The sequence below is a fragment of the Pocillopora verrucosa genome, chromosome 9, assembly GCF_036669915.1.
Source record: "Pocillopora verrucosa isolate sample1 chromosome 9, ASM3666991v2, whole genome shotgun sequence".
Lineage (NCBI taxonomy): Eukaryota > Metazoa > Cnidaria > Anthozoa > Scleractinia > Pocilloporidae > Pocillopora > Pocillopora verrucosa.
The window spans coordinates 12,468,366-12,493,375 of NC_089320.1; the positions used below are offsets into that span (position 1 = coordinate 12,468,366).

The 25,010-nt window shown below is 37.7% G+C and overlaps 1 protein-coding gene across 1 annotated transcript; it reads left to right on the plus strand.

Moving 5' to 3' along the window:
- The first annotated feature begins 652 nt into the window (after window positions 1-652).
- LOC136283265 (ephrin type-A receptor 3-like) lies at window positions 653-25,010 on the plus strand. The gene is made up of 19 exons (XM_066171819.1): window positions 653-775; window positions 2,137-2,225; window positions 2,680-2,741; window positions 6,618-7,257; window positions 7,503-7,550; window positions 12,450-12,812; window positions 13,844-14,046; window positions 14,607-14,670; window positions 18,601-18,697; window positions 19,103-19,164; window positions 19,882-20,046; window positions 20,257-20,367; window positions 20,449-20,636; window positions 21,774-21,893; window positions 22,072-22,142; window positions 22,595-22,635; window positions 23,010-23,106; window positions 23,958-24,057; window positions 24,368-25,010. Exons 2-19 carry the CDS (start codon window positions 2,159-2,161, stop codon window positions 24,437-24,439), a joined length of 2,571 nt encoding a protein of 856 aa, XP_066027916.1. The 5' UTR covers window positions 653-775; window positions 2,137-2,158; the 3' UTR covers window positions 24,440-25,010.

Here is a 25,010-nt window from a genome sequence, read left to right on the forward strand (position 1 = left end):
ACGTTGCCGGAGGTGCCACGTTTTGTAAACTTTGTCCTGTTTACTAGGGATAGAACTCTGATGAACGAGACTCAATTAAACTGTTTTATTTCGCTCTCGTATTCGCTTATTTACATCAGGTGTGTAAAAAGCTACTCTGCAAAATTTGTAAGAAATCACTCTCTTATACGATATTTTCTACATTTTGATTGGTTGTTGCCGAGTACTGGTTTAAAAGGGTCATTTAAGGTTGCGTTGATTATGTAAACCATTCAATGTCCATAGTGTTCGCACTCATCATCTGACATGTGTCACGCACGAATCAAAGTCTCCGACACAACTACTTATTTGGTATAGCAGAGGTTTGAATCGTGCAGTTGGTCTCTGTTTCAAAGTATTAATTTAAGGTTGCCTTTGGAAGAATCGCGACAATGTACGGGCAATTATTTTATTAAGGACAAGATTTTCTTGTCACTTCATGCTTAAGACACTGGGATAAACCATTGCCGCTTGGGATAGGACAGTCATGCAGCTCTTAATGTGAGTATCTGTGTAGTTGTACATAAACCACTATATGATTGTTACACTAAGTAACTACTGTTCCTATATATTAGCGCAGACCAAAGGTATCTCTGGCGCAAGGTTTAATCAACAGCGGATAACGAGTGAAAGTCTAGAGTGTAAGCTATTATCATACGACTTAGTTGGTTGGGTTTATAGGTCATCAGCCCTTTTGTGTATTATCTTTACGCGAGTAAGGATATTAGTCAATTTACGAATCATCAAAACTGTACAGGTATGTATTGACACTTAGTAGATACGGACAATTTATAATGGATAGATAATCGCTTTACGATAAGCAAGAATTACGCAGATTCTCTAATGCTGCCTCCTTCATTAAAATCGATTTGGTCCAGGAAAAAAGTCTTTTTATAATATTTAGCAGTACTCGGATGCACTTTAATTGTTCAAAACGTTAGTCACTCCCGAGTACGGGCCAAGTTTCTTGTTACATCGTTATCACCAGTTACGCAGCTTTTCTTAACGTATCAGAATCGAGTCTTCTTTAAGACCACAGCTTAGTGCGAAGGAAGCTCGATCTTCTCTGAGTGAGATTCAGTGTCTGACACAAAAACGGATGGTTAAAGAGGTAGCAAACGACCGTCAAAAGGTCGACGCAGCCGATCAGAAGAATACAAGTGACGTTGAAATTGTTTTAATAAATGATACTCAGTCGAGCCCATCAAGATTAATGAGTGTGATTAAATATGCATAGATGAATAAAGGGGGTAAGTTTCGAAAGAAACTGTGGTACTGCGTCGGTGGCAGAGTATAACAGGTAATTTAGTGTTAACAACTGAGTTGAAACGTAAATTAGCCACCGTAAAGAGTTTTAAGGGCTGGCGTTTCGGGCGTAACTCCTCCAATTGCTCTGACGAAGGGCTAACGCTCGAAGCTCCAGTCTCTAAACTCTTTACGGTGGCTAATTTACTTTGTTAACACTAAATTACCATAAATATGCATAGGAGGCGCTCAAGGCACTTAAGCCTGATATTCTGAGAAAAACATGACTGTTGCAGTGAAAGCATGGTTCAAATCAGTAGGTTCAAGATGTCTTTCTTGATGAGATCCTTGGTGTATGGTTTCAGGAAAAATAGGATTGTCTTTCGTTGCTGCCATTTTCAAAATTGTTGTTTACATTTTTGTTATTCTCATTTCCGCTTACTGAGTGCGTGACTTGTCTGAAACGAGCCCATCACAATTACTACCTCCTTGTGTGTCTCCACTAATCGAGGGTCAAGGAAGCCATGCACATTATTAATCCGATCTACATTCATAAATTCTGAAAAATGCAAATGTACATCTAATGTTATGAATGTGACCAAGAGGAAGGGACATCCACCGATTGCATGTACCTAGATTTAATTTAGAGAAAGTGCGATATTCAATCAATTTATTTAAGCTCGAGTAAAAATATCGATGTGGTACAGGAAGAGTAGCTGAATGAATTATAAATTATCAAGAAATCGGTTTCCACTGGAGAAATGTGTAGTATCAATTTCTTTAATAAAGCATACGAATTTAATCGATCAAAAATTATAAACTCATCTTTTCCTTTCAAAATGTGGTAAGCCACTACGTTTTTTTCCTTTGTAGCTAAAGGTGCAGTATCAAGGACATGGATTACTGCTTGGTTACAATCATTACCCTCCTGCAGATTTTAAACTTCTCATTTGCAGATAAAGGTATGTAATGCTGTAATACTTTCTGATAAAGATTTCCGTACAGTATTATTTCATACAAATTATCAGGTAAATGACGACCTGATGAGGACGCAAACGTCCTCCGCAAAAAATCGGAAAAACAAGGAAACCAATCTTTAGTTCTGAGAATTGGTTTCTATCTTACAACATGACGGTGAATTCGGGCCAAACTTGGAATAAGCGTGTTTTACGAAATTCGTTGAGAAAATTATATCTTCAAAGAGATATATATAAGCTGTGCCACATCTTCTGCATGCAAGCATTTGGTAGTGATATGGTATGAACAAGGATTATAGACTGAATAAACTGAAAAACTCACCAAACGCAAAATTTGCGTCATAAACTTTCTAATTGGCATGAGGTGCAAAGTTTTCAAGTGTTATATCTACATAAAATGTTGACATATTGCCCACAAATAAAGTTGTTTCCTTTTAAGTCTTTATACAGAAGAGGCCGACATCGGGAAAAAAGTGGGACGATTGGACAGTATTATCTCAGGTGGGTATTGTGGTACACTCCTTTTGCTGAATTTTTCAAGCCGTTAAGCTTCCGAGCCATGCGTTACTGTTTTATTTTCCTTCCATATTAACCATTTGCCTTCATTTGTGTTGCGTTTGCGGGGTAGTCCCGGAGAAGATGGCTCTCAGTTTTAAACAAAAAGTTTATTTCATACGACTAAAATCATGCACACAGTTACACATAAGATCCGGTCTATTAGTCTCCTGTAAGTGTGCGCCCCATAACTAAAAGGATCCAACTTTGGCGGACAATTCCCTGAACTCCCTTAACTAAGACCTGAATCCGCCCCGGCATTAATGTGCTCAGTGTGAGCTAAATCGGCGATTTCAGTATTCTAATTCCCTGCCCGTTATTGATTTAAAACAGCTTTCTCAAGTCCCCTGCTTCTCATAAAAGACAAAATGCTCAGTAGCATTAATATCAAGCGGTATACAGTCCAGGCCATAGATAGTTTTTTCTATACCATGACGTCATGATACATAGCGTCACGGTCCAATTTAAAAAAAAAACTTAGGTTAGCCCCACACTTTCATCCTGCATTCTCGTCTCGGATATTTAAGGCCCTTGACCTAGTTTATTTGAAAGAACACAGCAGAAAGAGCTTCGCGTCAAGAGCAGTTTAAATGGCGTCGCTTGAAGTGTGAGGGAGAAATCACAGTTTAAAGTCGAGATGCGATGACTTGTTTCGGATGGTTGAGGGCACACATCGTTACCATAAACCTTGACATACGTAGCATTCAAGAGGTTTTATTTTTCGGCTGGGCGGGTTGAGATAGGACACTTTGTGTACTAATTTTTTTAACAGAAAAAAAAACTAAATTATCTGAACTCACACAGGTATTTGTAGTCTATTGTCTCTCTTGCCTAAATACTTCTAAGCAATTTAAAAATGTATCGGTGCAACACTTTCCTTTGGAGAAAACAAAAAAAAATTACGGCAAACCTCCGGTCGATATCTGTGCTTCAAATTTATCAAAACAGAAGTCGAGTGCACGTTGGTTTAGTCCGAGTGCACGGCTGTTGTTGTTGTGACTAGAGGCGGCCCAAGCTCTAGCTGTGAGATGATCATCTTGCGACATAAGTGTCATGGCGAAAATAAAGAAGAGTTTTATGGGAATATTAACTACCGTTCTCAGGAAGTAAAAATACAGTCAAATTCTTAATAAGAAATAATTCACCTTATTTGCACAGTGCATCGCTTGTTTTCTGACCGCTTGCTTTGTTGAAACGAGGCCATTTTAGCGAGTGATCCATTTCCCAGTTCCGGGAAAACTCAGATCGACAAAAATTTATTTAGTCTTCAAACGATCTTTTTTTGTAGACATGTCATCGTGAAAAAGACCCCTTGTGTGAAAAACGCTAGAGGGGGCCCTTCAAATCAAGCAAAAAACTACCGGCGGCTAAAGCTGGTTGAAGTGTGTTCTTTAAAATTCTAGGAGAACTACTTTTAATACGAGATATTTCCTTTAACATTCATGTGGAAATAAAATATGAATTTTAATTAAATGTTTTATTTTATCAGTCGCTACCTTCCACGAAGTGTCGTTTAGACATCTCACCGGAAACGGATAAAATTTGATAACAAAACTCTGCAAAATTATGGCGTTCCAACACCGCCAAAATTCAATAGATCGATGATACCATACAAAATACGTATACGTGAAACACATAGCAGGGTCTGAGAATAGAGATGACATGCCTGTCGAAAATTGGATTTGCAATACAAGTCTTTCATTTTACCACATCTAGAATACTGTAGTCCCCTCCTATTAGGGGTGGGGAAAGTTCAGGCAAATAAAGTTGAAGACATCAATCATGACATATTAAGGACACTGACAGGGCACGGGAAATCATTGTCTTATCTTTAAGACCTCATAAATATATGTAAGTTGGATACTTTAGAGTGCAGGAAAAAGCAGCAATCTCTGATCTTATTGTTTATATGCATTAGGAATATAGGGCCGAAATACATTAGAGACTTTTTTAACATAATAGAAACGTCTTACAATTTAAGAGGAAATGGTGGGAATCTTTGCGTTCCCAAATTCATATCAAACTCATGGGGTACAAATAGTCTTAACATAAATGTAGTCAACACCCCACTCAAATCGAGTGTAATTTTCGAATGTTTTACACTCGTGCGGATTCTCTAGGGAAAAAGCACTCAATGTACCTCTGAAATATTAAACTATAATATTGTGGCTTTCTATTTCGCTAATTTTCTAACTTGAAGGTAAAGTTTTTCCCTCGTCATTTTTACCTTTTCTCCGAGCGGTTGCGTGAAATTAACAAGGCGTTTTTTATCAAAACACGACCGAGCGAAGGGTCTCGGGCGATATCTATTTTACGCAGGCGCAAATTAAAAATGTACCGCCAGAATCAGAAAGAGGAACAAATTTCCTTTGTTTTGATATGTAAAGTGTCGAACAAAAAGCAGATTTACCTTCGTCAAATGGCGTTTCAAAACAGCTGTATCTTCCTCCTTTTGATTTTTCCTGTTTTATAAGCGTGAAAGCAGTAGGAGAGGGATCGGGAAACTCAGGAAGCGCTTCGGGAATTAATCTGCCATCGTTTACTTACAAGATAAACAAGTAAGATTTGTGAAGTTCGTTGAGGTATGAAGTCTAAATAATTGCCTTTTTAAAGCTTGTTTGCTGGATTTTTCGCAAACTTCCCTGATTAATTTTTCGTTTCAGCTTACTAGTCTATACTATTTGAAAGCAATGTCAAGACGAAGACGGAGAACCATGAGTCGGTCCTTTAAACAATCGTAAACAAAGTGTTTGGGCAATCAGGTATACGAGGTGTAATAATCAATAGCCGCATATCAGAAGTCTTCAGAAAGAAAGTATTCTGTCTTCAGAAAGCTGTCAAGAAAGCTAATAATCGTGGCGGAAGGCAATTAAACGGGCCCTCGGTATCAATTTAATATCATATCGATCTCAATATCATACAGTTTTGTATCTTTCTTCCGTGGATTCGCCTCTCTAACGAGGGTGTATGTTGAGAATTCATTGCAAAATCTCTTTGTTTTTTAATTTCCCTCTTTGACTTGTCCGCCATTCTGAAAATTCGTAACGGAGAGCATGCGCATTACGTGGGGTTAGTGGTTGCGTACACCTGGAACCGGGAAAAACAAATGTTCGTCGCACTGGGGGAAGAGTTTGATATGAATCTTAATTTTATGAGGTACTCTTTTACTTACAAGAGCGCTCAACTATGGAATAAACTTCCAGAAGATGTCAAGTTGGCTGATTTTTAATGTTTTTAAGTCTAAGCTAAGATCAATTCAGCTGTAATTTTTATACTTTTTAATTCTTTTAAATATTTTTTAATTTCTTTCTTTATTGTTTTTAATTTATTTTTTTTTCTTTTCATACTAGATTTTATTATTGTAATTGTAGATTTAATGCAGATTCGCATTTTGAACGAGCACTTGTGCTTTTAGACGATAACGTGGTTAAATAAATTATTGATATCATTATTGAATACAGTAATACATAACTAAATTAGCCAATGATGTCCCTCTTGAAATTTTTAATTTTGTTTTTCTTGCCCTCGTCATTGCAGCATGGCCTCCAAGAAAAAGCTAAGGGGAAAAAGTATCGTGCCAATCTTCCATTGGCCACACTGGTTAATTTTCGTTTTCTCTAGAACAATCATATCACGGTGGAATAAAAAGTATAGACATAACTGTCCATGGCCCGGACTGGTATATTGTATGTTTAAAGTAGGGTGAAAATTCGAAGCTCTATTTAACAGTCCCCACCCATAAGTCGACAAACTTTAAAACACTGACCAGCCGGAAAAACCACTGGATTGAAATGCTATTATTTTATCATTGTTTTTGAACAGTGGTTGAAGATACAAGATGTTTCGGGAAACCCAGGGTACGCGACTTGTGAAGTCAGTGGCAAACAGCCAAATGCCTGGCTCGTCAGTAATCCTATCGCAGTACCAAGCGTGGTAGAAAAGGTCGATTTCACCATTGAGTTCAATACAAGGAACTGTACAGCACTTGCCGGAGATAATTTTTGTAAAGAATATTTCGACTTTTATATCCATCAGTCTATGACTCCAATTGCACCTGACCCTTTACGGAACAATGTTACCTATGAAAAAATTGCTGAAATAACTGCACCGATCCTTAGCCTGTCTGCCAGGATAACAAATACTTTTGGGGTTGAAGTAAGAGGAAAATACATCGTTCTGGCCTTTCATGATCAAGGTTCATGTAGCTCTATTCATTCTGTCACCGTTAGTTATTACCTTTGCCCAGAATTTACTGTTGTAAGTGGCTTAGTGTCCTTACCACGATTTACGGCTCCAGCAAACAATGCTGAGCTAGTAGTGGGTACCTGCGTGGCAAATGCCGTCCACTATCAAGGTAACATAACTGCGGCCTGCCGAAGCGATGGCGTTTGGAACATCAGTTCGCTTAAGGGAAGATGTATATGCAGAGAGGACATGGAAAATAGTGAAGGAGAATGCAAAGGTATATAACTTGAAAATTCATGACAAAAAAAGAACAAAAATAACTAGGATTTTGCCTTTTAACTCTCGTGGTCTTTTAAAAGTGACTTGTTTACGATAATAATGACTAAAAGATTGCTTTCATTTATGATGTTGGCTTTGCTTACGTCATTGGATACTGCATAAAAAATACTTTAAACGCTTGTGTGAAGTTCACTCAAATTGACGAAGGCTTCATTAATATATTCGTCTTATTCCCCACTTCAGGTTGCCCAGATGGAAAATACAACGACCGGAATGGCTTTAACTGCACTGGTAAGGACGCCGATGTTATAAGATGTTGTAAGACTGTTTTTCATTTATTTTTTTCTGTTGAAGAGTAAAATGAGTACATGGATGAGTAATTACACCTTCCGCTGACTGAGCAATTGCAACAAAAAAATTAAATCCTTTACTTTGTAAAATTAAGGATAAGGTAGACCCTCGAGGGCGAATTTTTTTCAACCGAGCATTATAATTTTAACTGTAGTTTTCAAGAAAATTTAGCTAAAATATTGAAACGCGCGCGAGAAATTCCCTCACTGAATTCTTTAGCCCGCCAAAGTGCAATTATGACATGTCAACAAAAATGATTCAGCAAAAATGAGTTCCGAAGGGTATCTTGCAACTAAACATCATGGTCCTTGAATTTCAAGGAAGCGTAAGCATCTCCTTATCTCGGTTGCTCGTGGAGATCTTTGTGTTAAAAACAAGTACGTGAATGGAGAATGGTACAAACAAATGCACGATTCCTGTAATATTTAAGAGCTAATGTCAGCATGCATCAAACAAACAGCGGCAAGTCACCCGAATTTGTTTTCCTTCCTACTTTTATATTTTATAGCCCAATATGTTCTAGTTATTGTGGTGTAGTTTTTTTGTAAAAATATATTTTAGTTTTCGAGAAATAATTTTTTTCGTTCGACCGCTCAAATATGCAAATTTTCACCGTGAATATTACCCGAGTTGTGTGACCTCATGTATCGAATGTACTACACCTACGGTATTCCTGTGGACATAATCCTTTGTTTTATCATCTAAACTTAATTCCCTGTCGTTATTCAAGCTGTGAAATGTACATGGTGCACCTACTTGTCGCCACCGTTAACTGGCATAAATCACTACAATTTGCAAAAAAATCTAACATAACACTCTTATCTTGTTTATTTATGATTTTATTAGCTGTTTCGATAATCACTTTAATTATGCTCTACCACATTCTAGCCAGATTTGAGTTCCAGTTTATATATCTTCTCTAACTTGTTATATCAGTTGCTTGACAAGCGTGACACAGAAATTCAATGAATCAACCTCCGAAATACTAAGAGATGGGTTTTTTTTCCTCTTTGCATGACATCTAGAAAAACCTTTCAGGAATTACTGCACTCAGAAAACTAAAATGTCCAGATCCATCAATGATTCCTTTGCTGGCTGAAGTCAAAGTATGGTTAAAGTGGTCAATTTGATTGACAAGCTACATACTGATTTAGCCAACTGATCTGTTTTATAAGCGTCTCATCTTACATGCTAACATAGAGATTTGCTATTTAGTGAAATCGTTCGCTGGTGGAACTTGTGGGGTTAGTTATCGAGAAGACCAAGTCGTTCCCTTGCGCAATTGTTAAAAAGACATTTCATGTCACTTGCGGAGTTGCAAGTTTTCAGATCCAGAAAATGAAGTTGATCTTGTTTTGTCGCGTGCCGGCATCTTCGAGACGCCAAAAGATGTCGATGATTTTACAAATTGCCCCACTCACAGGTCAAATCTCGGTGTTGGGTGGAATCGTGGTTCCAATAGCAGATGAAGGGTGCCAAAAGAAATGTCCGGCCATACTAATGGTAGGGTTCAGTCGATTCCAAAAGCTGGTAGGGGAATTAGCATGCGTGTATCACAGATAGTACTCAAGATGTCTGGAAAATTCATACAATCTGGCTTCGGTAAGTAGGCTACTTACCACCGTGAGCAAAATTACGCGTGACGTCAGAGTTAAGTTTCGATTAGGAATTGGTCAATAGGCTACCAAAAATTCAGTCAGAGGCGGAGTTTTCTGAAGTAATGTCTGAACACTTTGTTGGCTCTCCGCCGTCTGGAGGGACGCGCAATTATTCACACGGTGGTAAAGGGCCCTTCCGCACTAGCGACTAGACGCCGACAAAACATATTTCTCTTCGCCAAAATCACATCAGAATTTGTCCTTGCTGAATGTCAAGTGTGCTGCACGTATTAGCATCCCCGGGGGACCCTTTACATAAGAGGGCGGGGGTGCGCGCCTGGAATTTCGAAAACGATCGCTATTAAATTATAAAAAGTGCTTAAGTCTTATCCGTGTGGGAGTGGCAACAATTAGCCTGTAAAAAAAAGTCTTTATGTCCCTTTCTGTCTTTTTCAATGCTTCCCTCGCTCCTACAAAGGATTCATACAAATATGAGAGCCGTGCCGCGTTTACATTGTACAGGTAGAAAAGGTCGTACAGAATGAGTTTTTCGTTCTGTAATGAAAACCCCAATAAACTCACTCAGAAATGACTCATTTCGAATAAATGTTACGCTGGTTATTATGTGGCAACCGGTATGAACTCGTTATTGTACAAAGTTCATTCGGATATCATGTAAAAGGCCCCTAAAAGTTTTTATTCCCAGAGCATCACGCTTTGCTCGCTTGTCTGAATACTAAAAATTTCAGTAGCGTTGAAGCAACAACCCGCTTTTAACTGCTTCGCTGCCGCTGAAACAACGATTAGTGAAGAAAGCACATATTTTAATATTTTCAATTCAACGTAAACAAAAATCTTTATAAATGGTAAATATTCACTTGTGTCGGTATCAACTATTGCGTGACTAGCTTATGATATAAATAAGGGAGGGGAAAACACAACGCAAAACCTGAGCTCCTTTCAAAAAGTAATACCCGGGCGTGATATAATAATCGAAACGGCTAATAAAATCATAAATAAACAAGGTAAGAGTATTATGTTAGACTTTTGTACAAATTGTAGTGATTTATGCCAATTAACGGTGGCGACAAGTAGGCGTACCATGTACATTTCATAGTCGCTATCAAGTAAATTTTGCCGGACTTTGAGTTCGTCTCAAGATAGAACAACACAAACACACAAGGAAATTTTTACAGTAACTTTATAACCATCCTTTGGTCTTTTAAAAGCTTGAAGCTCAGTGGATTGTGTCATATCGGTCATTGTTAAAACTGTCTTTGTTTTGATGCTACTTTTCGACATAGAAAAAGTATGTCGGACAAAAATATTCACCAAAAAATAAATATTTCTTTGACAGCTTCAATAACGACAGGGGATTAAGTTTAGCTGATAAAACAAACGATTATGTTCACAGAAATACCGTAAGTCTAATACATTTGTTACATGAGGTCACACAACTCGGGTAATATTCACGGTGAAAATTTGCATATTTGAGCGGTCGAACGAAAAAAGTCATTTCTCGAAAACTAAAATATATTTTCGCAAAAAAACTACACAATTATTAGAACATATTGGGCTAAAAAATATGAAAGTAGGAGAGAAAACGAATTTTGGGCGACTTGCCACAATATTTCAAATTTGTTCGATGGATGTTGACATCCTCTCTTAATTATTTGAAAAACAAAGATAACTACAATCTGGTATAAAGGGGGTACGTTTCTAAAGACACTGTGGTGTTGCGTCGGTGGAAGAGTATAACTAGGTAATTTGGTATTATCAACGGAGATGATAAATTGGACACCGTGAAAAGGTTCAAAGCTGACGTTTCGAGTGTTAGACCTTCGCTTATACCAAATTACCTTGGTATGATTCACGACGACATTCCGATCATAGTAAGGGCGTGGCGTTACAATATGAAAGTTACAAAATTGAAATAGAAACTAAACTAAGTCAGGAATCTACCAAAAGGAAAGTAAAATACAAATGAAATAAAGCTATTGTATCTGAAGGGTAGATTCTCGTGCATGAGATAGAGTTAGACCTTATATGTCTTATAAGTACGCTAATCACGTGTCGAAAGTAGAGAACAAGTTGTGAATTAAATGCGAGCGAGTTATATAGTGAAATGGGAGCGCGTTTGAATAAAAGTCTTGTCTAATTCAATTATCGAATAATCAGTGACAAAATTTGCAGCAATTAATCGTTCAAAACAGAAAAAGACAACAAGGGAAAGAGTCCATAGGTGAAAGCAAAAAGAAAGCCTTGCTCCCACACAAGAAGGATTGAAATGAATGAGTTGCCAGTAGTATGATCCTTGTGTTTGCGCAGAGATTTCTGGGATCACATTTCAAGTTGCTACAAGAAAACATATGGCGGAAGGTTGTTTCGCCATCCAAATGAACGGTTTTGGAGTAAGTTCATCGCCTTTTCGCCGCCGTTTTATCATGAATCGATTTAGGTAATGTCGATACTCACCAAAAACTTTACGCTTGGAGAGAAGTTTAACGGTATGTGTAATAACTTATTTCGTGGTTATATTAAAACTAAAACTTACGCTTTCCTTGCATCAACATTATCTTAATCAATTAATAATAAAACAGCAGCTAAAAAGCTTGATCTCTTTCCAAAATCGGTTTCTTGGACGTCGAAACAACAAGCCATATATTTCCTTCTAGCAACTTGTTTACCCCTTGGCGATCACAGAGATCATTGCGCAAACACAAGGATCCGATAACCGGCAACTCATTCATCGTGCGTGCGGTCAAAATTGACATGCGATTGATTTGCTCAAAGAAACATCGTCCATTTGGAATGGCCGCTCCCCATTCGGTTTACGAATTTCCATTCGGGCTACGTTTTTCAAACGAAATAATTTTTGCCGAATTGCGCAATTTAGAAATTTATAACCTTTCCAAAGATATATAGTTTATGGTGGTTATGTTTCAATTAGCACGTTAAGAAACAAATTTTGGGAAGAATACCCGCGAAGGTCTACCGCATCCTTAAAGAATCCTAAAAATGACGAATATTTTTTTAATATTGACGCAAAACTTGCACAAACCGACGTACATGGAAGATGTGGAAATATTTCAAGAAAAAATGTGTTGATGGTATGCACTGCTTCTTTCTTCAAAAGCTTAACTATATTTATACGTAAATTAGAAAACTTACAGTCCCCCAACAGAAACAAAGGACACCGTTTGTTATCGTCACATCTTCTTATAAGTACGTGTATGTTCAGTCATACCATCAGGCCCACAAAATGTCAAAGTTATCTTCGTTAACCAAAGCGCGTTGGAGTTAAAATGGGAGCCTAGTGCGGTAACCGGTGATCAGACCCAGGTGTTTTATGACGTCGACTGCCGTAAGCCGTGTGAAGGTGAAAATGACAACAAGTGCATAGATAGAGCTTGCGGGAGTGACGTCATTTTCATACCGAGAAAGGATGGCTTGAACGTTGCTCACGTTATTGTTGGAAATTTGTTTCCATTTATAAACTACACCATGAAAATCTACGCCAAAAACCGAGTAAGCGATTTGGCGAAGAGAAAATATGGAATTGAGGCAAACTTCACGGAAATAACTGTAAGGACTAACAGATCAGGTTAGTGCCGGTTCGTGTACTGAATAGAATATCATACAAATTTCCTATCGGTATGCTTCCCTCTCTGACATTGTGATCAGGTACGGTCACATACAACTATATGTATTAATGCGTCTTTTCCAATAAGTTTGGTTTAAAACTTGGTCTGAATATGAGGGTTCATAACATCATCCTAAAATTCAGATTTTTTCAACTGGCTCTTTCTCTTTGATTTTGTCCTATCACTTAGCCGTGATAAGACGAAATCAAACATTAGGAGATTTTACTAAAACAAGGCAACTGTACAGTTTGCCTTCTGTGACCTTGCTGCTTGAAAATTTGACCAATGATGCCCCAAATCTTAATTGGTCATAGTCTTGTTTGTGCGAATCGTCGTTCCAAGACGAACAATTTCGACTGTTTTCCCAACTTTAACTAGCTCACTAAGGCTATAAAACCCGCAGCGAGACAGGATTGATTCCTTTCTGCAGTTATTGATACAGCACAGAGTATTAAGATCGCATCAGTTCTGATTACCCTATTGTTACATATTTTGACCGGGCTTAAGTCTCGCGATTGTCAAAAAATTGCGGAATTAAGGACTAGCTAAAAGATTTTCACAAAAATTAATCACATCAAATTAAATATTCTTGACGAGCAGTGAGGGAGAGCACTACGTTGCCAAAATATTGGAGAAAGCAGGAGTTGCTAGGGTAGTAAAGGGCAAGTGAGCTCTTCCTCCCGAGGATCCATTCGAATGTCTTTTTGTATAGCTCTGCTTTGTGGAAAGGAACAGTTTTCAGTTTCGTTTATTATAATATGGTTTTGTCTTTGGAAACTATTTTCAAGGAAGATAAAAATCGGTTTTGCCAATTTTGAGAATGTCTGTGTGTTAAGTTTCTTTTACTAAATATTTTTGGCCCATCGCGAAATCATAGTCCTGTCAAATATGCCCCTTCCATCTATGCGTAATAAAGTTTCTGCGAAAATAAGTAACAAACAGTGAATTACCGAATTTTAAGGTGGCGTATTCATCTCTGTTGAAAAACTAGTTCCAGGTAAACCGGAATTGTTTGTTGAACAACCGAAAGCGGCTGTTGTTGTATCTTGGACAATTGAGAGCATGAACGGTGTCCTTAAAGAGTACCACGTGACTTATATAAGAGAAGATGATTTGTCAGAAACCCAGACTCTTGCCACCAAGAAAATGGAAGCACAGTTTGATTTAAAGGCGGGAAAAACTTACGAATTCCAGGTAAACATAATTTTTAATTTAGTTTAAGTTAGGTTAAAATTTTAGAAAGAAACTGCAGGGAATTTAAGAATGATCACAAAAGTTCAATCATCGCATTGAATAATAGAAAGTTATTTTTATAAAATTAGTCAAGTTTAGTTCGCAAAAAAATGGCATTCAGCTAGGATTCAGATGGTTAACGTCGAATTACAATCAATAGTGCTAAAGCCTATAGAATTAAAAAAGTAACTTAAACTCACGGTTCTTCATATTTTAAGTGTTTTGGTACAATAATGATACTCTTTAGGTGAAATGTTAGCGGCAGTGAAAAACATGGCTGAAAAAGAAAGTTCATCGGTTCTCATGGTTATTTTTCTAGCGACATTTATTAGCAGTAGCGGAAAAGTTGTAGAACTGTAATATTAGCTAGGGGTAAACTGCTGATGGTTTCAATAGGATGATAATTTGCACATTTACCTCCACAGGAAATATTCCTCAAGTTTAACAACATTCGAAGTCGCCAATTTTTTTTTTCTTGAGGAAGACACCTCTTAAAGGACTTTTCGATTTCTTCTCCTTAGGTATTTGCTATAAACGACCTTGGTAGGGGTCCTGCTGGTGTGAAGACATTCACACTTAGAGAAGGTTAGTTTGTATATCGTTGATTTACCAATCTACCCATTAGACTGACATAGTTGCTATCTAAGCTACCGTGTGTGACACCGACCAAACCCAGCAGGCGAAGACCTCTATGAGAAGGCTCTGCTCGACGAGGCCGTTTTTTCAGTTTATTAGACGAAAACATTAAAATGAGAGTGCCTGCGTAGACAAACTAAGAAAGCGTGTAAAAGTCTCGTTACATGTGATTAAAAACTCTACAATGTGGAATGTAGAGAGTGTTAATTGAGTATGCACTAAATAGTCTCCTTAATTAAGTCAGATTGAGTGTTCAGTTTAGGTTTTTTTCCTTGGATAAAGAGCATTTCGTAAAATAAGCAATGAAATTTCCTACGACACTTCTTAAGGATGGTAAATTGTTCGCGTAGATCTTTGTTCCTCTGATTATGGGCATTACGCAGGTGTTTTCCAGTAGCTGAGAGCTTATGTTTAACAATTCTCGGTTTGCAGCTGACGTCGTACATTTATGCAAATTAAGTGTCCGCCATGTTGGTGCTCATCTCAGGTGTAAAATTTCATGCAAATATATCGCTACCTCTACCGGGCCCTCTCTCAAGTACTTTGTTTTATGAACATTTCTGGTGAGAAAAACCCAGAATCACAAGAGAATTAACACATGTGGAAAAATGCCGGCATGTTTCACCGACGTAACAGATATTACTGCCAGCACATACAAACTTACAAACCACACGTGAACGGAGCCCGTCAGGGACAGGGTCTTTCACATTTTCAAGCATCTGTAAGATTTTGCCCATTGTTGCGCTTTGTGTTCAGCAGATAACTTCCATGTTTTAGATTACGCCTCTACCGGTTTTCAACTCAAGATAAAAGAGGCTATTCATATTCAAAGAGAAGAACCATCCTTGAATCGACAATTACACCATGTAAATCTAAAACTATCCTTTTAAAACAAACAAGCAAACAAACAAAACAAACAAGTTGCCGATCTTGAAGGAAGAGAAAACCCGCTTAACATCTAATAAGTCATTGCAATAGCGCTTAATAAATGGTGGAAGCTTTTACTCTAAGGAAAGAATCTAATCAACTTATTACTCCGTAGTCAATTACGAGCAAAAGTTTTAAAGTAAATGGAATTCAAATTTGACAGGACCAATTTCCACTTGAGTACATGAGCTCCCGGTTAAAATGAATATATGAATCTATATTTAGTCGCTTGGAAAGTTACTTGTTAGTGATAGGGATGACTTGTATCATGCATGGAGGTTACAACTGATGGTAAAGGGCTTCCCTCCATCACTGGTTACTGTGTAAAGAAAACGCTTAACTCAGGAGCACAATGGTGAAATTCGCCACAAACCAGATCGGAAGAGGACCTGCAGGAGTGAAGAATCTTACAGTGAGGAGCAGTTAGTGTGTGTAATTCGTTGCAAAGTCACTTTACTTGTAAGATTGACATATTGGTACTCTCTAAACTATTTCATTTTGAGCATTTTCCTTCTAGTTATTCCTATAATTTCAGCCCAAAATGATATCGGTCGATTTTGTGTCTCTCAGCTCTTGGGCTCCCATGACACGAAGAATTCGAAAAGAGGACTATCATGAACCTCAAGTTAGAAAAGCTGCATTACGACCTCTTTTTAGGTTAAATATAGGGGAGTTTTGAAATGATAGAACTTGAGTAGAAAAGCAGCAAAGATATGAGATTATATAATAGACCAAAAAGGAAAGTGGGTGGTTAAGTACGTTGGAGATCAACCAGTATTGTAAAAGAAAAATTTCAAGGAATCCTAGTTTTTTTCGTAAGGCTTCCTTATCGCCAATGCACTGCTTCACACCGCTTCCTGCTGCTTTTCCGCGCACTACTTTCAGTAACAACTCCGAAAACTTCCTTGTTGTGTCGGTTAAGTCAGTCTGCAAGAAACTATCAAAGTTGAACCCGTTCAAAGCCAACGGTCCGGACAACATCCCAGGATGGTTGTTAAAGGAACACGCAGACATTTTAGCTGGTCCAGTATCTGACATCTTGAACTACTTGTACCGTGGAGGACGCTTGCCATCGTCATGGAAGCATGCATCTGTAGTCCCCGTGCTAAAGCGAAAGCCCGTCCGTAAATTAAACAAGCACTTACGCCCTATTTCACTAACCCCCATTTTGTAAAAGACGTCTGAAGGTTATGTGGTTGACACTTACGTCAAACCTACTGTGCTGGAGAGGATTTATCCTCAACAATTTGGGGCCGCACCTAAATCTTCTACTACACATGCGCTTATAATTATGTTGGACTCCTGGTTGAAATCGACTGACGGAAGTGGGGCTATTACGAGTGCCGTACTGTTCGACTTTCGCAAAGCCTTTGACTTAATTGATCATCATGTCCTAGCCCAGAAGCTCTCCTCGTATGACTTTCCGGAATCGTTCAAGTGATGGATTTTGGATTTCCTGACGAATGGAAGGCAAAGGGTGAAATTGAGTTGAAGTTGTGTATCAGAATGGCGTGCTGTACCAGTAGGAGTTCCTCAGGGGACTAAACTCGGCCCCTGGTTATTTCTAATAATGATTAATGACCTGATACTACCCTCGCTGAGTGTGTGGAAAAGAACGGAACCAGCTCGATGCAGTCGCGCGTTAATGAATTTGTTACAAGGTCTCGTGCTGATGGTTTCCAGTAAACTGAATCGAAGTGCAAGGAACTTAGAATATCATTCACAAAGTCAGAAAATACTTTAGAGCCTGTTACTATCAACAATACGAACATTGAGGTTGTTCCATTCGCTAAATTACTAGTATCGAATGATTTGAATTGGAATGTGCACGCAAAAATGATATGTAAGAAAGTCGCAGCGTGTCTCTACTTTCTTAGGCAATTAAAGCGCGCGAAAGTGCCCGCTAATGACCTTCTAAGTTTCTACACCACTTGCATACGCCCAGTTGCAGAGTATGCATGTCCAGTCTTTCATATCGCTCTACCGCAATATCTCTCCAATAAGTAAGAACGCCTGCAGAAGCGAGCACTACGTATAATAAGCATTAATGATTTATCTTATAGATAGGCTTTAGAAGTTTTCAACATACCTACCTTATATGACAGGAGAGAGGCGATTGGTAACTCAATGTTTCAAGAGATAAGTAATAACAACAATCACAAGCTTTATTCACTACTTCTGCCACCTTACCTTGACACGTTGCGAACACGGAAAAATCGCAAGTTCCAAGTCCCGCGTTTAACACCAATCATTTTAGAGACAGTTTTATTGTAAGCCATTGCCAATAGCATGTCCTTTTACAACTCATATATTAATTGATCTGATTTCGAATAATTTTAGTTGTATCTTAATTAATTTAGTGTTTACATAACGATAAAATTTATTATTGTTAAATTCTTAAGAATTAACTTTCTTAATTTATCACTATATAATTTATAGTTATAATTAATTTACGTTTTACATTTGTAAAAATTATCGTAATTCAGCCCTCGGGCTGCAAGGGTAATTTTAATAAAACTATCTATCTATCTATCTATAACCCTGATGTGCCTAGATCAAGCCGGAAATTTTAGACAGAAATAATGATAGGAATCTGAAGGAAGGAATTTTCTTTGGAAAGGTACTATGAAGAAAGAAAATAAGAAATTAGTTTACTAGGAACGAGTAATGAGTTTTCATCTAAGTTTCTCTGTTAAGAAAAGATAAATTCTTTAGGTTCTTGCAATCTTAAAAAAAGTATGAAAAAACGATCAGAGATGAATTACGCATGATTTAATGCCCTTTCAGTTCAACGTTTGGCATTTTAAGTCATAATACACTCTTAGCGGTAAAAAAAAACCTCAATTTCTATTGACAGTCTTGGTGCCATCAATTTGCGTGAATTTTTGACATCGTCTCTTAAAGAGAGTTAAACAAATTCTAATTTTGTTTTTGCTTACATTTACTGTTAAGATTCCATGGTTGAGACCTATCTAGGGGTCGTCTACACATTGGCTGCCTTACTAGTACTTTGCGTCATGTGTTTCGTTTGTTATATCGTTTGGAAAAGGTAAGTTTGGAAGGTATATAGCAAAGCAGAACATACGAAATTTCAGCTCCGAAAACAATTTAAGTTGAAGAATACTCTCAACCAATTAAAATGTCTTAGAGCTGTACAAGAACTTACCAAAACACAAGAAAGTCACCAAGTCACAAGTAAATATTGAATTTGTGTTTTATTTGATGGATAAAAGGTTATTGTCAAATTTGAGAATTTCTGAAACATTCAGATGACATATGTAGCTCAATTTTTTTCTTAGCTAAAAGTTTTTCAAGCTAGTCGAGTAAGTTTCCTTTATCTTCGTCTTGAGGTCATAATCATCGTTTGAGGCAACAGAAAGTGAAACATTTTATACGTGGTTAAAATTGAATCACCACAAAGGCGCTTGTAATAATTTCGTATTTGTGCGAATAGATGGTGCCGAAGCCGAATTGCTGAGAAAAGGGCAGCTGAATCCAACATTAGGGTATATGATGGTAAGTCCAGTCTATATCATACTATATCATAGAACAAACCAAAAGATTACAACCAAAATGAATGCCCCGGAAATAAACAAAGTAAACCAAGCATGTAAACATACTGCATTCTCATAATATTCGATTTCACAAAACTGAAAAAGATTCAATCAGTGAAGCCCCATTCATATGGTCTCGGGTACCCGAGCCAACCCTCCCCCCGAGTTCCCTTAAGCGAGCTAACTTTTCACTTATTTCTTTACAAAATTCAGCCGACCGTTTACATGAGGTTGTGAACTCGTCTCGGGAAGGCGAGACAACTCGAAGGGGAGGGGGAGGCAGGGGATGCGTGCGCATGCTAAGGCAAGGATTTTTACAGCTATTTTTTCCCTGTCGTCCGCCATTTTGTAGAATATGTAACCTGGCCGAACGAGGGTTAGCAAATGTCAAATTTCATCTAAACCCTCCGTAAAGTTGTCTTTATCCAAAGGCGCACAAACTTCCCCCTTGAGGAGATAAATATAGTACAAGAAATTAATAATAATTATAATCAGGGAAGACTCCATATAGTCGCTTTATTTGCCTTGTGCAGAAGAGAGTGAGCCTTAGTTTGTTTTCGCTTTTTGCATGCCTGTAATTAATTTTGTAGAAACAGTGCAACGTAAGTGTGTTAGATTTCTCTGCTAAAAAGACTCTTAGACTGCACAATCATCCTTACCATTGGGAATTTTTCCATAGAAATTCCAGTCAGTTCTCTTCATGAGTATCAAAATGTGGATGGTTTTAAACTTGACCGTCAAAAGTTAACTACAGTTCAAGTACTTGGAAGTGGCAACTTTGGTCAAGTTTGTAAGGCGATTTACGGACCTTTGAGAACTGAAGTTGCTGTTAAATCACTAAAAGGTACGTTGATCACATTTTTTTACTGGCTGAAAAATGTTTCAAATGTCTTTAATAGATCGGAATTCATCAGTTTCAATTAATCCAATCTTGCTTTCAAATATAGTTGTGTATGTACTCTTTTCCGAGTCCGTTAAAGATATGGTGAAGTTTCTCGTCAGCTTTCTTCTGTAAACCTGATCATTTAGCTTGTATCTTAACATTACGTTTTAGATAATGCCCTGCCGAAAGACGTGCAAGATTTTAATACTGAGTTGGCCCTTATGAGCTCCTTGCAGCCTCATCCCCATGTGGTAAAACTAATTGGTTGCTGTATTGAAAAAGGTACATCTTAATGATTAACTGATGCACGTGAATGATTAAATGACTGATCGAGAATAACCTTGGGCTTTTATTTGATTCCAGATCCCTCCCTAATAGTTTTGGAGTACTTAGCGTATGGTGATTTGTTGGGATACCTGCGTAAAAGCAGAGGAATTGAGGATACCTATAACACAGGAGAAAAGGGACCAAGTTCATCACTGAGAGAGAAGGACCTCTTGTCTTTTGCGTGGATGATCGCAGATGGCATGAATTATTTAGCATCAATGAAGGTAACCTTGACATTTTTCACCACTAAAAACGAGGAAATCACAAGGAACCTATTTATTCCTAGAAACTCATATGTTTGCAAAAGGGTGGATATTAAAAGTACTGTATGATCGCAATACATTTTGCATTTTTCATCGTTCCTTTATTTATTATGCAAAATAATCACCCTTAACGGAGTCTCTGTGTAAAAGAAGTTAGCGAAGTTTAATTAAGAGTATGTGGCCAAACTGGGAAAACTTTGATCGCACAATTTACATTTTATTTCAATACCAACTCGGCGCGGACAATGATAAATGGGGAATAATACATGGTTGTAAGACGACCTGACGTGATTTGTTTATTGTACGTTGCATGAATGTTGATTTATTATGAGGAACTCGCCTACCTGGGCGAACATTTAGGCGTGAACTTTAAATTCTTTTATTGTATAAACTGTGGTGTTATTCAAGGATTTCCAATCCTGAGAAAAGCCTTATCAACACACGTGAAAAATACGATAATTTCACGTGTGTTTGACATCGCCAATCAGCTGCTTACACGTCACTCGCCTCTTCTTGCCACTCCGTGAATACCTTCGTCATTCTCAATCGAAGGTAATTTGTCGAAATTTTTACGCCTCGGATCATGGCTGCTAAAATACTGAAAAATTGTCATGGCTAATAGGGGACGACAACCAAAATACGAAAAAAAAAACCGAAAGTTACATAATCAGTGGCTTTGCTAATGGAATTTCTCACGGTTGAAAACGAAAATCTACAACAGGAAGATTTGCCACTAAGCCGATTTTGGCCGCGTACCTGAAAAGATCAATAAACATTCAATACTTGAGTACTTTGTAAATTGAAAGTTAGCCGCGCTCACTCGTGAGCTTACTTGTTGAACGCTCGAATAGAAATTACATCTCTACTAACAACCATGAATTCTTCCGTTTGAATTGCCGGAATTTGATAGTTGACCGCATGAAGGGGGTGATCGCTGAATGGTAGGCCACTATGGAGGTTCATTTTTAATAGCAAATGAATATCTGTACGAAAAAGAGAGTTGAAAAAAGGGTTGAAAATGAAAATTGAGAACAAAATTAAAAGAGCTTATGTTTCTCTCAAGACGTCTCTGAATAACTCTCGCATGTTGTGTTTCAGATTGTTCATCGAGATTTAGCAGCTCGAAATGTGTTAGTGGGTGACAACAAAGTGTGTAAGATATCAGACTTTGGTTTAGCACGTGGTTTGGAAGAAGACATCTACACAAGAAAAACTCAGGTCAGCTCTAAATAAACCTTCTAATCAAACAATTTTATAAATAGCTTTCACTATCCTCCCTCTTTATTCAGTTGATCCTCTACTGTAAATTCTTCGAAAGATAATATTCAATTGTATATTGTTTCAGTTCTCATAGCATTGTTCTTTTCATACATTTTTGCCGTTCTCCAATTTCAAGGCTCGTCTTCCCATTAAGTGGATGCCTCCAGAATCTCTGTTCTATGGAACATCAACTACTATGAGCGATGTGTAAGTTTTTGCTACCTTCTTTTTCTCTAACCCGTTAAGCCTGAAGTTTTTAGCAGCTTTATTAACCTCTATGGTGATTTGGCAAAGTTTTACGAGAATCGGTTGAAGAGCAGAAGTGTCTTATGTTCTTTCATCTTCACCCAACATTTCAGTTTTCCTTAATTTCTTGACGACACAACCGCATTGTATGAGACTGATACGTGTTGTTGACACTTTTCGGAAATAGTTTCACAGAGTTTAATTTGACGCGGTAGTATAGCCACTGCATGTCCAGGGAACCCGATGTATGAAAAACCTATAATTATCAGAACAAGCTCTTTTCTTTGGCCAATCAGCACTCATTAATTTCAAATTTTATAGTGCGTGATGAAGGGTATTATATGGAGATTGATCATAAAGTCCAAACAACAACTTATGGATTAAGATTATGTGAATATTTCTATATTCTATAGATGGTCCTACGGCATTGTGATGTGGGAGGTGTTTACCATTGGTATGTAGAGCAATATGGAGAACTTCCCTCTGACCACGGGACATAACGCATTAACTATAACATGCCTTTCACATGGCAGTTAACGCTGAACAAAACTATTGTAGATTCACTGACTTTAAAGATCCCTGGCAGGATTTTGAGGTTTAGTGATAATGGGTCGGATGAAAACCAGAATGAAGCGGCAAACTTGCAACCACCCCCCTTCCCCCCCAGCCTTTTCTCGTGGAGAGGCTATTCTAATGCATTTCCAACCGGGCAAACCGGATTGCCCAAGTTTTATACAAATTCCCTCACAATTTTCTTAAAAGAATCTTCCCTTTGAGGGACAGGATGTTGAAGCACTGTCAACTTTTTTGTTACACATATCGTTTCAGGTGAGTCACCTTACCCTGGAAAAACATCTCGAAAAACTGCTAATTTGTTGCAGACAGGGTACCGTATGCCAAGGCCAGCACACATCTCACAAGAACTGTAAGTATACCTGCGGACTGCACTGTCTTACCGTGCAAATAGAAAGATAAAGCAGGAAATTTACGTTAAAAATTAAACTTTTCTTGCCGCCTACCGCCAAAGGTAAAGCATTTATATCTGCCGAAAAGTGAGTACGAGTAGAATTTATATTTTAGAGTACTGTTTTCCACAAATTTAAACTTAATATTTGTTATTTCTACGACTTCTCAGTTTTACTTAGCTAAAATTGAATACTGAAATACATTTTACGGACTGCATTAAATTTTCCCTCAGATTTAAGGCTCTAATGCGGCCATAAATCCAAGCGGAAAAATCGAGGTCCATGACTTTCAACCAAGCATATTGTACGTTCTAACTGGGAGATATAATGAGAATTCTGACTTAAAAAGTCATGCGAGATGCACTTCTTGTTATTCAGATAGTGATGTTAATTGTTTCGGATGAACGGAGTAAATTATGTGAGTAATGACGTTATTCAGTAAATGGCTCAGGCATACTCGGAAAAGAGAACTCCACTGAGCTACTGACAGGAGCCTCGTGGTAGACTAGGCGGTTTACTGAACTAGGCCCATGGTGAAACATTTCTACATGATGCTAGCATTAGGAATCGACATGTGATTCCTTTGCGCGATGATGAATGAAGATGGTAAATTTTAAGCGAGGTAGTTTGGCGAAAGATGATGTTATTTAAGCGTACTCGGAAACATGAACTCAGAGTGCTAATATTGGGTGTTGAAAGTAAATTGTCCTCTTCATTTTTTACCCGTTCTCTTTAAACTAGTAAACATGATATAGTATCAATGTCAAGAAAATAAGAGTTACTCCATAAAAATTAGTCATTCCTATTTCAGGTATTCGATTATGAAGGAGTGTTGGGAAGAAGAGCCCTCAAAGAGACCAACATTCCAGTGGCTTTGCTCTGCGATGAAACGACTGCTGGATGATCATAAGGTTTGTTTGCAATTATTTCCCCTGAGGTTATATTTTTGGTCTGTCATTTTATATCAAAACCCCTGGTTATAGCATTCCTTGACTTCCCCCTCCCCCTTGAGAGGTTTTACCCCTCCCTCCTTGAGAGATTTTATCCCTCCCTCCTTTCGATACTGTGTTTTATTATGCTTGAAGGGGGAGGGGAAGGGTACCATACAAAAGTCTAGGAATGATTCCTAGCTCAGAAGGATTCACTCACTAAACTTCCCCTCAGTATAATTTAACAAGACATTCTTTGACAGGTGTTGTCTTTATCTTATCTCTTCTCCAGACATATGTGAACTTGGAAATCTACGACGGCAAGAACTATGTTAACTTTGATATGATGATGGACAAGGAATGATGAAAGTTGTTCAATTTATTTCATTTAATATTGGAGGGTAGAGGTTCAATCAACGACATATACCTCATTTATGACCTTACCTCTTAATTATGCAAGTAGAAGTGAAATTGAAGAAACTCCTTCATATTAACGATGCAAAAGGGTTCGTTTTGGAAATATTTGTTAATAGCGTTTGTGTCAGGAAGTACATTGCGTATTATTTTACGGAGAAAACCGTTTAGCGAAAATTTTGGACTTAAAGTTAAGTTTAATATTGGAATCTGTTAGAAATTCTTAATTTTCGACAAATATTCAAAGAAAGCTTTTTCTCAATGAATTGTTGAAATATAAAAGTAGATTTTAGCTTGCAGCCCAATTAAGCACGCTTTAACTATGTTTATTCTCTGGCTTACGTACTACAGCAGCATTAAAGTTGCAATACGGGCTTGAATCATACAGTCGGTCTCTGTATGAAAGTATTATTATTAAGAATGCCTTTAAGGACAGCAAAAGACATCGTGTATCAAACTTTCAAATTTTTTGGACCGAGGTTTTGGTGAACGGTTATTTCGACAGCAAGCTTAAAAAACAA

What these genes read in the sequence shown, in the direction of transcription:
- LOC136283265 (XM_066171819.1), top strand. Translation starts at nt 2,159, where the DNA reads ATGGATTACTGCTTGGTTACAATCATTACCCTCCTGCAGATTTTAAAC. An exon ending in CTTCTCATTTGCAGATAAAG is followed by an intron (nt 2,226 to 2,679) that starts GTATGTAATGCT and finishes TTTCCTTTTAAG; the next exon opens with TCTTTATACAGAAGAGGCCG. An exon ending in GAAAAACTTACGAATTCCAG is followed by an intron (nt 14,047 to 14,606) that starts GTAAACATAATT and finishes TCTTCTCCTTAG; the next exon opens with GTATTTGCTATAAACGACCT.